The following is a 14115-nucleotide window of genomic DNA, read 5'->3' as shown; positions in this document are numbered from 1 at the left end:
AGGGTTATCCCCAATTTTGGCATGCCCAATTCCCACTTCTTACTAGGTCCTCGTGGTGGTGCGGTTACTCACCTCAATCCGGGTGGCGGAGGACAAGTCCCAGTTGCCTCCATTTCTGAGACAGTCAATCCACGCATCTAATCAAGTGGCTCATTGTGCATGACACCGCGGAGGCTCATGCTATTCTCTGCGACCCACGCACAACTTACCACACGCCCCATTGAGAGCAAGAACCACTAATCGCGACCACGAGGATGTTACGAGGAGGTGACTCTACCCTCCCTAGCAACTGGGCCAATTTGGTTGCTTAGGAAGCCTGACTGGGGTCACTCAGCACGCCCTGCATTCCAACTTGCGACTCCAGTTGTGGTAGTCAGCATCTTTACTTGCAGAGCTACCCAGCACCCCCTCATATTTCTAGTCTTATAATTCACTTGCGTCTAGATTTAACGCATGCTTGAACGAAAGTACCAAAACTTCATGGCCATGCCCACTGACTTTGCACATATGACTTATTTGTGCTTCAGGTAACAATGGCATAGTAAAATGGGATATCAAACAGAAATATATGTGTAAACTACCTTTAACTGTTGAGGCTGCCGCCATATTGGTTCTTTTTACACAACGTCACAACTGTCAGACTCAGAGTTTTCATAAAATTCTGAGTTTACAACTCGTAATTACGAGATCTATGAAGATGTGAACGCTGGAACATGACGTAAATGCTCTGTAAGTCTGTGATTTTTAAATTTAATTTTCACCACAAACTGAAGTAATTTGAGATGTAACGGAAATTACTTTTGGTTATGATGATTAAGCAACAAAAAATCAATGAATTCTCTTGTGATGCATGTATATCCGATGTTGGACAATGTTTCTTTGAGAAATAAACTAGTTTCAAGGGAGTTTGTGAGCCCACCTGGAGCCGGACTGCATGCTCATGTTTTCTTTTCATGTCGTTTATATACCATGCTACACCCGTCATAGTGTATATGGCCTCCTCCACCACCTCATACCCCTCCTCCTCTGGATCAAAGTGCTTTGCAATCTCCTAAAACAAAACAACATGAACATACACATAAATGGTGAATAAAGACCAAAAAAGACAAGCTTCAATTGTGCACACCAATAAACAAGCCATTTTATGAAACGCTTTCAATAATTCGCCAACAATACGTTTTAAATACCACGGATTCTTGGACATGTGACATGTATTCGGATGGGTCAGAAATGGATGGTCGACCAGTCATCCGATCATTAAGTGAGATTGACAAGTTTATTTCGATTAACCTTTTTTTATGGCTATGTTTTAAAGGGGATTCATTTAGAAGCATAATTTCTTTAAGAGCATTTTTGCATGCTAAATGGTACATGCTGTAATATTATACCACCACAGTACTTATTTGTAAGGGTTGTCTGGTAAACTTGTAAAACTTTAAAACTGGTAAGAGAATGTCACTTGCCATCAGTGTATAATGAATGCAAATACTTGTTATGAAATACTATATAGTGGTGGATCAACCTGAAGCAGGAGATGATATTTGAGTATCCTCTGCACAGGCTTGAGCAGGTAAGATCCCAGAGGTAGAGTTCGCTTTAGAGTAGCTTGCCTCTCCCTGAAGAACTTGGCCAGTGTTTTGTTTCTCATGCAGTCCGTTAGAGCAGCTACAGAGCTGAGGATAGAGGGTCAAAGGTCAAAACACAAACTGACATTTTTATTACTATACACACTGATATGACATAAACCACCTGAAAATTCAAAGGAGTATAGACAGGAAATGAATAAAACTGTCAACAACAGGAACATATGAGAAAACAGAGATAAGCTACAGTTTCAGCAGATTACTGCTCATTCAAATGAGGTTCAGAACATCAGAGAAACAGAGACTATGTGATGACTTGAACTTTTCCCGCACAGAGGTATAGTAATGTCTGGTCTTGGCACTGGATTTGTGTGCATTTGAAAATGTAGACATTGATATTTCACCACCATGAAATTTTTTTTTTTAAATTGTGGATGAAGAAACGAAACCTTTTAAGACATTACAATTGTTTTGCATTGTAGCATTATTTTCATGACAATTAAAAGAGATAGTTCAACCAAAAATGAAAATTCTCTCATCATGTACTCACCCTCATGACAACCCAGATGTGTATGACTTTCTTTCTTCAACAGAACACAAAGGAATTCTTTAGAAGAATATCTCAGCTCTGATGGTCCTTACAATGCAAGTAAATGGTGATCAGACCTTTGTAGCTCCAAAAATCACAAAGGAAACATAAAAGCAATCCATATGACTCCAGTGGTTAAATCTATATCTTTAAAAGCCATATAATAAGTATGGGTGAGAAACAGAGAATATAGAATAGATAATATTTAAGTCCCTTTTTACTCTAAATCTCCACTTTACCTTTCACTTTCAGATTTGAAAGTGGAACTAAACAGGCACCTCATGTGACTTTCAGATGTTAAAATGAAAGTGGAGATTTAGAGTAAAAAAAAGGACTTAAATTTTGATCTGTTTCTCACCCATGCCTATTATATCTCTTCTGAAGATATTGATTTAATAACCTTATGGATTACTTCTATGTTGCTATGTCACCATTCACTTGCATTGTATGGATCTACAGAGCATACAGGATATATTCTTCAAAAAATTTTTTTTTTCTGCAGAAGAAAGAAAGTCATGCACATCTGGGATGCATGAGGGTGAGTACATGATGAGAGAATTAAAATGTTTCGGTGAACTATCCTTTTAAGCACATTTCTCCAAAAAATTATGATAAAAAAGTAATGCGGGGGGGGGAACATTATCTGTATAGGGGAAAATGATTATATAATATAATATTATCTAAAAATATGAATGATCAAGTTTTTTTTTTTAATTTTTTGGAGTGAAATAAAACTCTTATGCATCTTGTCACAGGCAGATGGCAGTGTCACATTATCTGTTGAAGTAGAGCTGAACTAAAATAGATTATATTACGTGCATTATATTATTAAGAAACCAGAAATGCTTTTACAGACTTTTTGTTTCCCAGGCAAAGGCACTTTAACGTAATGTTAAGTTTTAAACACAGCAAATGAGTGTCTTTACTTACTTTGGGTAGTTGGTGCAATATTGTGTGTAGATGTCAAAATATTCACGCTAAAAATGAAGAGGAACAAAGTAAATATATATATATATATATATATATATATGAGATCTGAGCAGGTATAAAAATGTGTTGGGTTGTGACACATTCTGAGATTCCTGAGCATAAATGTTCAGCTTCACCTTGAGCACAAAGCATCTGGCAATGGCCACAGGATCATTGTCACACATGTCCAATGATTGAAGCAGCTCACTGAAAAAGAGAAGACATTTTGTTTATTTTTTTTTAGTTTGCGGATCTCAAGCATGTGTTATCTAACATACAGTATGATCATGAATTTACCACATGATCTGGACACTTCTGCAAAGGAAAACAGCCATCAGGGTTAAAGCATGCGAAAGGCCTTGTGACACAGAAAAGAAGCCGCCTCATCAAATTGATCACCAGAATTTGCAGTTTGTTTTACCTACCTGCAGTCCAACTTTTGCATCAGGGTCACCAACGAATGGCTTACCCGGAGTCTCTCTCTGTGTGCGCATGTGTGCCGTAAAATTGAATGCCTCAATGAACTATTTTACTTGGCAAAATAAATGTCTATTATAATTATTAGTAATGATGAACTTCATGATTAATTAAACATTGGTGTCTTATATCATATCACTCGAGTCTTTGCGTTACAGTGGTTTTATCACAATTCAAGGGGTTTTAGGCACGCCTAGTGTGGTCATTCTACATTTAGGAACGTTACAATTTTTTGCATTGTGACATTATTTTCAGGGCACTTAAGAACATTTTAATTGTCATAACCATCCAGACTTTTTACTTTTACTATTCACAATGTTTTTTATGATTCTTATTACTACAACACTTTTTTTTTTTTTTGACAGTATTATGGTAAAAAGACGCTGGTGTGCAATGATTTTTTCAAATTAAAATCAGCCTCTCTCTCTCTCTCTCTCTATATATATATATACAGCATATACTCTGCAGTAATGAGAATTGGGGGTTAAATTGTGTGTAACCGTCATAGAAATAATGTCACAATGTAAAAAACCTTAATGGCCCTAAAAGAGGCTTAATTTTCTATATGGAAAATATATTTTGTAGTAAAATAGGGCCAGGACATTTCCTGGTTTGTGAGACTCACCTAATTATAAGCAGCGTAAAGTTGCCAAAAATACTAAACAATTAATAAAAAATGTTAAAGGAGCTGTAAGCGATTTCATCATTCTGAATCTTTCACGTGTCTGATCCACTGAATTAGCCACGCACCCTCATTCCAAAACTCCACCCTCTAAAGATAGTTTTGAGACCAAAACGGAGCAAAAGAGCAGCATTATTTTTTCCTGGGGCTGTAAAATTTAACAGTGGCACAATAGCGCCCTCAATTGACAAACATTACGATCCGCTTCAAATATAACACTATGAGAACGAGCAAAATGATTGACAGGTGAAAAGCATCAATGTCCATGGTTTTGTTTGCTGTTTACAAAGTCTACAGCTGTCACAGAGACCGGTGAGTTATCTCAGGACACTTATTTCATTAACATCTTTAAGGGAGTAGGACCATTTTTTTGCATCCTTTTCCAGAAAAAAATAAAAAATTGCTTACAGCACCTTTAAATATGATTGGACAAGTGGCGTCCAAGAGTGCTGATATTCAGCATAACACCACTGGAAAATGTTATTGTTTATATCACTTCGCTTTTTTTGCACCATAGTTTCACCATGAATAACTATTGTATAAAATAGGCAATATCACAATTATGATGTTGTACTGAATATCAGCACGGCTGTGATTAGCTGCAGCCTCTTGCCTATGGCCAAATCACAGCTCTGCTGCTATTCAGAACTGCACTCTTACTTGTATGATACGCTTAAATACATTTTTAAAAACGTAATGGATATGAGGTACCATGATCACACGGGACGCCTCCTTGTTGCTACTGAAAGTTACCCTGACATCATCCACATTCTGTCGAGTTACTGACTGGCACATCTCCCATCAAACATTTTTGCATCAGTTTGATGCTTACCTTGTCCTATGGTGCAACCGATTTGTATGGTGTATATTGTCATCAATGTAGGAGACCAGGGTTCTTGTCCCGTGTTGACACCAGGAATTAATTGTGTTTGCATAATCGGTATGAGTGCGATTCAGAGATTCTAAAGACGGTTAGGTTTAGGATTAGTTTTTAACTTTTGGGGGTAGACTATAATAAAATATCCATTACGCTTCACTATACTTTATAGCTCGCTTCTGGCGCCCCTCTGTGGACATTTCATCAGAAAATGGGAGCTCACATGTGCCCTTACGTTCAAAAACACTTCCCGCTTCGGCCTATAGTCAACCTACTGTTTCTGAATTCACGACTTTACACTGAATACTGCTAATTCTTTAAAATCCTTTATAAAATATCCATACTCTGCCTCCACGTTATCCTGAAATGTACCTGAAAGCTTTCGTTTTGCAGATGTGAAATCACATTTACTGTTCATTAAGATCAACCTGCAGCTCAATAAACACATCCATCTAATACATGGATTTTAATGCAAACATCTCAGAGGGTTAGTGAACACAAACTCCACAGCAAACAAAGGAAATGAAGACCACACTGTCTGTGTCATGCATTTGTGGCAAAACCACTCCAAACAGAACCATGGCAATCATTCCCTCACTTACTGTATTGTTTTTAGGAGGGGAATATGATCTCTCTGGAGTGGACAGACCTCTGACAAAAGATGGGGAAACATATTTATGTTTAAAAAAACATGGTTAAATGGAGAGAAAACTGAAGAAAGCTTGTGTGCTTGTTAAGTCGCTTTAGATAAAAGCCAACTCCAATGAATGTATATAAAAGCGTTATGAGTAGCTACATTTTGAAAAATGATCTCAGCTAAATTCATAATAGAGTTGAAACTCAGGCTGACACATGTCAAAGAACAAAATAAAGCAAAGCAAATGTTTTATTTAGACAGATAAGCTCTCAGACAGTTTAATGGCTTCTCTCTTCTCTTTCAGATCATGTTGAGGCAGGGAGCATGCTTGAACAAAGGGATTCTCTGTAAACAGACAAGCCTTGTACACTGCAATATTGTGCAGCTTGTATAAAGAACATACATAACAAATGTGGTCAAAGCTATGAAAGTACGCATCAACCACAACAGGGCCCTGAAACGCACAGGCCACAATGAGAAAATATCTGTTCAGCTATTAATGGGAGTCTTTTAGAATGCCTTTCTTATTACACGGCTCTTTGGAATACTTCGTCAAATAGATTTGTCTCTTGACGTTAGTCAGCTGACTGCACATCATCCCATTCTGCAACAACATTCTGGGTTCAATACAATTTAAACTCTATCGACAGCATTTGCAGCATAACACTGATTACCGGAAGTCAACTTCAACTCATCCCACTTTTTCTTTAAAAAAGCAAAAATGTAGGTTAGAGTGAATCACTTACAATGGAAGTGAATGGGGCCAACCATACACATTACAATACTCACTGTTTTAAAAGTATAGCCACAAGATGTAAACAATATGCATTTTAATATGATTTTGGTGTGATAAAAACCCTAAAACGACTGTAAAAATGTGATATAAACAACTTTACAGCAAGTTTTAATAGAAGAATTAGTGCTTATATTTTTTAAATATGCTTCACATTTCTGTTTTTAAACCCTCCAAAATTAGTCCCATTCACCTTCATTGTAAGTGCCTCACTTTAACCTCGATTTCTACTTATTTTAAAGATTTATTTTTCAACATTATGCCACAAATGCTGTTAATTGTCCTTAAAGGGATAGTTCACCCCAAAATTTTAATTATCTTATAATTTCCTCACCCTCATGCCATCCCAGATGTGTATGACTGACTTTCTTCTGCAGAACACAAATGATGATTTTTAGAAGAATATGTCAGCTCTGTAGGTCCATACAATGCGAGTGAATGGGTGCCAAAATGTTGACGCTCCAAAAGGTACATAAAGGCAGCATAAAAGTAATCCATAAGACTCCAGTGTTTTAATACATATCTCCAGAACTGATATGATTGGTGTGGGTCAGAAACAGATCAATATTTAAGTCCTTTTTTGCTAGAAATTCTTCTCTTGAGGGAATTTACAATTTTGGGTGAGCTATCCATTTCTGTCTACGCCAAATTCTGACTCTACCATCCGAATGTCTCAACAGAAATCGAGACTCATCAGACCAGGCAACATTTTTCCAGTCTTCAACGGTCCAATTTTGGTGAGCTCTTGCAAATTGTAGCCTCTTTTTCCTGTTTGTAGTGGAGATGAGTGGTACCCGGTGGGGTCTTCTGCTGTTGTAGCCCATCCGCCTCAAGGTTGTGCGTGTTGTGGCTTCACAAATGCTTTGCTGCATACCTCGGTTGTAACGAGTGGTTATTTCAGGCAAAGTTGCTCTTCTATCAGCTTGAATCAGTCGGCCCATTCTCCTCTGACCTCTAGCATCAACAAGGCATTTTCGCCCACAGGACTGCCGCATACTGGATGTTTTTCCCTTTTCACACCATTCTTTGTAAACCCTAGAAATGGTTGTGCATGAAAATCCCAGTAACTGAGCAGATTGTGAAATACTCAGACCGGCCCATCTGGCACCAACAACCATGCCATACTCAAAATAGCTTAAATCACCTTTCTTTCCCATTCTGACATTCAGTTTGGAGTTCAGGAGATTGTCTTGACCAGGACCACACCCCTAAATGCATTGAAGCAACTGCCATGTGATTGGTTGATTAGATAATTGCATTAATGAGAACTTGAACAGGTGTTCCTAATAATCCTTTAGGTGAGTGTACACTTGACGGTGGTAGCAACAAGAGCAGTAACTATGGTAATATTGGGGAAAACTACAGTTACCATGGTTGTGTTTTGTACAAGTAAGCTAAGGGACTAATGTCCATATGTGCTTCAACAAAAGCCTGTTTGCTGCTGGTGTTGGATTATTGGGGCAGTGAATGACTAATAAAGGATTACAATGAATGTTGCCTTACCTGTTAAACTCATAGATGTCCTCTATGTTTCCAAACAGAGCACACACCTCGTCTGGCCCAATGGGAAGGTCATCAATGTCTATAATGTGAGCGAGGTAGTCCTGTAAAGAGAAAAGCAGTCCGGTATACTCACTTGTAGACTTTTGGCATGAGACTGAGAGTGAAGTGACACCTTATTAGTTCAAATTGGAGACAACTACTTTTGTGACACTTATCTCCAAGATGGTGACAATATATCAGCCAATTTGTACATTTTTAATAGGCAATTTGTGCAATTTTAAAGAGGCAATACTATTTCTATGTAAGGTTTCAAAAGTACTAAACCATGACCTATCTACTTGTATTTTCTACTGTTTATTACAATACTATCTACAGTACGTGGCCTATTTTCTAATGTGCAGTGTGTTCTGATGCCTGATTTCACTTGAAACAATCCAATGAAATTGTACATTGGAGTTTTAGAGCAAAATTTCTGTCTGTCTGGATGGATGAGTGGATGGATGGATGGTCCCTCCCCCTAATGAAAATATGTATCCCTTGAATGGATTGTAATTTGTTTTGGATAAAAGCATCTACCAAATACATAAATGTACTAAATCCATAGTGTGCAACTGAAAACTGATACCAGCTTTATCTATTCATGTTGCGTCACAGTTTTCTGAACTACATAACAAAAAGCTTCATAACAGCTGTCTTATGTTTCATTCACAAATGCCGCAAGGGAGATAAAATCAATTACATCATTATGATTGACCTCAGTCCACTTTAAGCCAACAAAAAGCACTTTTTTATTTTAAGCCCTGATTGGCACTCGGCCCCATTCAGTGGCGGGTCTATAATTCGAGCGTACACCGTACATTTATTCTTCTGTGAAACACAAATAGAGATGTTAGGCAGTACGTCTGTCTCAGTCACCATTCACTTTTATTGCTTTTTTTTTTCTCTCCATACAATGAAAGTTAATAGGGACTGAGGCTGTCATTCTGCCAAACTTCTTGAAGAAACTAAGTCAAATACTGTACATTTGGAACAACATGAGATTCATTTTTGGGCCAAATGTCCCTTTAATGCTACTCTTAAATGGATAACGTCCTGCAGATCTCTTTGAAATACACTTCCCTCCAGCATTCTCAGCGTAATCCCTACTTACACTGGCGGGAGGTCATGTTAGACTGAGGATATGTGGCCAGACTGGCCACATTTGGCATTGATCATTAAATTACATACAGTGTCCCAATTCAAACTTAGTTCTGTAGGCAAATATATTGTCAAGTTCGAATGAGGTATAAGGTCTTACAGATAGTTAAAAGCCTTGTTCTTTACTTGAGTGAATGGTATTTGGACACTGATAGGTGATTTGTCAGACAGGATATAGGTTTACACCGTTACCTAAACAGCTTGAACATGTAGACCACTGCCAATGTAATAATAGGTCCTCATGCAACCTGGCAAACCCATTGCTCTAAGATGGTGTTGGATAAAATGCAAATGTATACTAGTGGTGGGTGATAAGGCAAGCATATTGTTTATACTTAGAATTTGGGATTTACACAAGTATTACATTTTGGCATGTAAATTGGCCTGCTTGGTTTGTTTCAAGGCAAAAATGATACCTCAAATTTGGCGGCTTGTTCAGGAGAGGTGTGCTATTACTACGTATTCTAAGCGACTAGACATATGTTGGCATGGATCTCGTCTTTGGACACATATTACATAAAACGAGTCAAACCAAACTTTTACTTTCAACATGCAGAGAAAGGATTTTGGTGCTAAACTTCTTCACCACTACTCAATCACTAGTGAGTGAAATCGTAACATTTCTCGGCCTGTGGCTAATCACAAACATTTTTATTCACAAACCGCGTAGTTGCGCATAGTTGCGCATTAAGCAAAAGATCTATCTGTGATTTTAAGAATCGATATAGGACTGTTGTAAGAAAAATAAATCATGATTGAGCCCTATTGGATAAGCTGGTAAGAACACCGTAAAGGCGTTTCTTTGCAACATGAAATTGATTGGTTTATTCTTAAACCATTTATGACCTTAAAATGACCATATATGTTGTCTTCTTATTAATCTGCTTTAATTTTCAATTTCCTTTTTATATTTTCCAAAATATGTGGTTCAAAATGTGATTTTGATGGTGGAAAATGCTGTTTCAATGTGGATGCAAGGGGTAAAATGAAACAAAACCGTTGCATTTTCAAATGATATGTAACCACCAAGCAATTGTCTAGCAAGTCACTAGCAATCACAAAACAACATGCTAAAAAAAACATTCAATACACATTAATAACCGCATAGCAACAGCCTGGCAACCACTCACAAAACCCTATTGAATGCACACACAGTATTTCAGACAAACAGAAAAAAGTGTGACAGCTGGAGTTGTTTCTGTCAGGTCCTCTGGATTTGTTTGTCTAATTAATGCAAACCTCACAGTCTACTGGTAGTCTCCTCTTCTAAAGTAAAGACACACACACTGCAAAATATTGACATTTGTTACTTCCTAATGACAACTGCAAATATTAATGCACAAATAAACACACCCCTTTAACAGCAACTAGTGATTACAACAATATAAAAGGGCTTATTATACAAATAGTTAATCTTAGAAAGATTTGCTAACTCAGGGCATACAGTAACAGAACTGCACTTCTGTCATTCATGCTCTTTCAATCTTCAAAGTTTAAACCACTGCAATCCGTAGTGACACTACGTGTCTTTGTTCCAGTTCAAAAAACCAGCACAGAGCTCTCAGTTGCAAACAAGAAATTAAATTAGAAAAAAGATGCAGAATGCTTTGCCCTAAAAGTATAAAACATATCCAAAAGGATGTCAATAATGAGCAAACAAAGAATCTGGACTGTCATATTTTAAGTGTATCATCATGCAGATACTGAAAGAAATCACTGTTGCACAGCTGAGTGGAAAGAAAGATGGGAGGCATGAGAAACCACACAAGTTTACCATGACCTAAGACGAACAGCAGTTTGAATAGAGAGCCATACTGAACAGTATATACTGTAACAACCAATAAACAGCAGTGATGGCAGAATTTTGCAGGAAAGGTTTTCTGGCTTTAGCAAATTATTTAATGTTGAATTCTCAAAAACACAATTCTCATTATTTGGTATACCTCAGGGGAATGTAATAGGTCCGCTCTTGTTTTCAAATTCACATTATCATGTGGGATTTCAGCTCATGAGAAACCTGTGAATATTGTTTAAACCTAAAAGTTTGTCAACAGAAAAAATTTAATTATATCTTGCCTCAAAATCCACAGAAATAGAGAAAGAGAAGAATTTGGCAGGGCCAAAGGAAAATTAATCTAAGAAACAAAGATCTGTCACTGATCTATGGTGTTATAGGCTAATATTACGGCAGTTACAGTGAGAAATTGTATGCCAAGCTTATTTATTCTCTCATCTTCATGGTAAAACAACAACAACAATAAAAGCATAACTAAAGTCAGAAAACAACAAAAAATAAGACTATAACACTTAATGCATAATTTATTCATGTTGCAATGCATGCTGGGAACTCACAAATAAGCAATATTGTTCACTATGAAATTATTTGTTCAGACAACTTGGACAAGGCTTGTTGGGACAACATTTGGGGCAACATTTTTATGTAGATGAAAAGTAATTTACACTTCATAGTATCTGTGACTCCAAAAAAAAAAAAACGATCGAAACTAAAGTTAAAAGGAAAACAAATAACCCTCCTTGGAATAATGAATTTGTGACCAATCAGGTAGGGCTTTCCTGATAAATATTAACGGATCATCCAATCAGTTATTGCTTTCCTCGTGAATACAAATGACTCTTTGGGAAACTCGCCACCCGTGCACTGACAGACGGATTCTTTTTGTGTGCGTGTGTGTTGTGAGAGCTCTCAAGGTAATGTGGATGCATGCCTGTGTGGTGGTCAAGTACATTTAAAAATGCTTGTCTTGGCATTGATAGAAACACAGTCAGTCATGTCTGAAGTAAGCGTAAACACTGGGACAAAAAAAAAACTGATTTGTATCAAAATATCTACAACGTACATATATTTAAATTGTACATGGTAGATATTACTATACTAGCATTGAAAAAGTAGATCTCATGCCATACAAGTGTGAGCAGCCCTGTATTATAGCTTATCATAGTATTAAGCTGTGATAAGAAATATTATTTTTACACAAAAAAAATACACATCAGCTTTAGCATGTTTATATTAACACACCATGTGACCGTTTGTAATCTCTATCCAAGCTGTGACATTGCATTGCACTTGGTGGACTCAATCGGCACAATCCAATTGTCAAGCCTGACGTTACATAACATGATAATCCCAGTGTACTACATGTCTGACTGCTAATGAGTCATTAAACGCAATTCCAACACTTCAGACACAGAGTCCCTCATCATCTTTTGAAGACAGTCATGCAAGTATTTTAACATGGAACCTAGTAGCAGGAGAATTAAGCATGAGGTATGAGATGTGATAAGACCCTTCTGATGGATTTAAACAAATGTCCACAAGAGCACTGAACTGATCTCCTAATGGAATAATCGGCTAAAGCAAATAACAACTCAATAGTGAGATGCAGTAATGGTGAAACTTCAGTCACTTCAAAGTATTACCAGAGACATTATAAGAGGAAGGAGACAGACCACAAAGAGAAAATCGCAACCACAACATGCCGACTGTCAGAAATAAAGTCCTGCCTTTTGGTTAAAATAGCCAATCGTCTTTTTGATATAGGAAGCTATTTTTTGTATTCTTTAGACATGCATACACATTAGACAGACCAAACTGAAAAATATGTTTTTGTCTTTTTTCTGAACTAGGATAGTGAATTCTACACTCGTCGTCTAATACGAGCGAGCACATGCTCTGGGCCTGGCTTACGTTTAACATTTTATGCTTCATAGAGCGCCCAATTTTGGCTCCAGGATGTTTTTCCCATTCATTTATTTCACAGGGATTTCATAAGATCCTTCATAAAAGAGTTCCAAGCCATGAACCACACCAACCAGCTCTGAGGTAAATCACAACATTATAAATTTTGATTTGGAGCAAAATAGTATTTAAAGATCGGACAAAAAGGTACAAGACTGTATATTTACCGCTTTTCATAAAGGAATACACTACAATCCCCTGAAGCGTTTCACATGACATAAACGAATACAAAAATATGGAAAAATACATAACTATTGATTTAAATTTGCTGATTAGACATATTTAAACAATGTAATTAAATAATATATGCAAAATGTTCAGATATATACAAATATAGTAGTTTAGGAGTATAGGGAGACTGACTCAATTGTGAAATTCCCAGTGTGTCATTGTACTGGGCAGACACTGCAGAGCTCTTTTGGCGCACTTTGTTCGCAGCAGTTCTATGATTGGAGGATCGTTTATCTTCAGGACCATGAGTAATTTAGTTGTTCACCAGGAACTATGCTATTAAAAATAATGTTTTAAAAAAGAAGCTCAAATAATGGTTACTTCAGCAGAAGCATATAACCACATGCATATTGATAACCTAAGAACTCATGGTAGGTCTTCAAAGGTTTATAAATGATTGTTAAAAATCAATTAATCTATGGAAAAAATTAATTGGATTTTTAAATACTTCTGGAAACAGACTGTTGCACTCTATAGTGTCTCTCGTAAAGGCATAGTTCACCCAAAAATGAAAATTATCTCATTATTCACTTACCCTGATTCCATCCCAGATGTGTATGACTGTCTGTCTTCAGTCTTCAGCAAAACACAAATGAAGATTTTTTTAGAAGTAGACAGAGCTCGGTCAGGCTCTTATAATGCAAGTAAATGGGTGCCATCAATTTGAAGGTCCAAAAGTCACATATAGACTGCATAAAAGTAATCCACATGACTCAATCAATGAATGTATTCTGTGGCGAATCGATAGATTTATGTAAGAAACAAGCCAATCATTTAAATGTTTCTAACTTTAAATTGGTGCTTCCTTTCAGGGCTCTGA

The 14115-nt window shown here is 37.0% G+C and overlaps 1 protein-coding gene across 1 annotated transcript in view; it reads right to left on the bottom strand.

The window, feature by feature from the left end:
* LOC127624140 (pleckstrin homology domain-containing family G member 3-like) overlaps positions 1-14115 on the bottom strand; it is a 39022-nt gene that overhangs the window by 13439 nt on the left and 11468 nt on the right. The window contains exons 3-7 of the mRNA XM_052098823.1: positions 8111-8211; positions 3279-3348; positions 3103-3149; positions 1523-1673; positions 920-1051 (exon numbers count right to left, since the gene is read on the bottom strand). Of these exons, the coding sequence (XP_051954783.1) occupies positions 920-1051; positions 1523-1673; positions 3103-3149; positions 3279-3348; positions 8111-8211 (501 nt within the window). The remainder of the gene's footprint in view (positions 1-919; positions 1052-1522; positions 1674-3102; positions 3150-3278; positions 3349-8110; positions 8212-14115) is intronic.

This window comes from Xyrauchen texanus, chromosome 30 (genome assembly GCF_025860055.1).
Source record: "Xyrauchen texanus isolate HMW12.3.18 chromosome 30, RBS_HiC_50CHRs, whole genome shotgun sequence".
Lineage (NCBI taxonomy): Eukaryota > Metazoa > Chordata > Actinopteri > Cypriniformes > Catostomidae > Xyrauchen > Xyrauchen texanus.
Note: the sequence above shows the minus strand (reverse complement) of the source record. Positions and strands in the feature narration are given on the sequence as shown.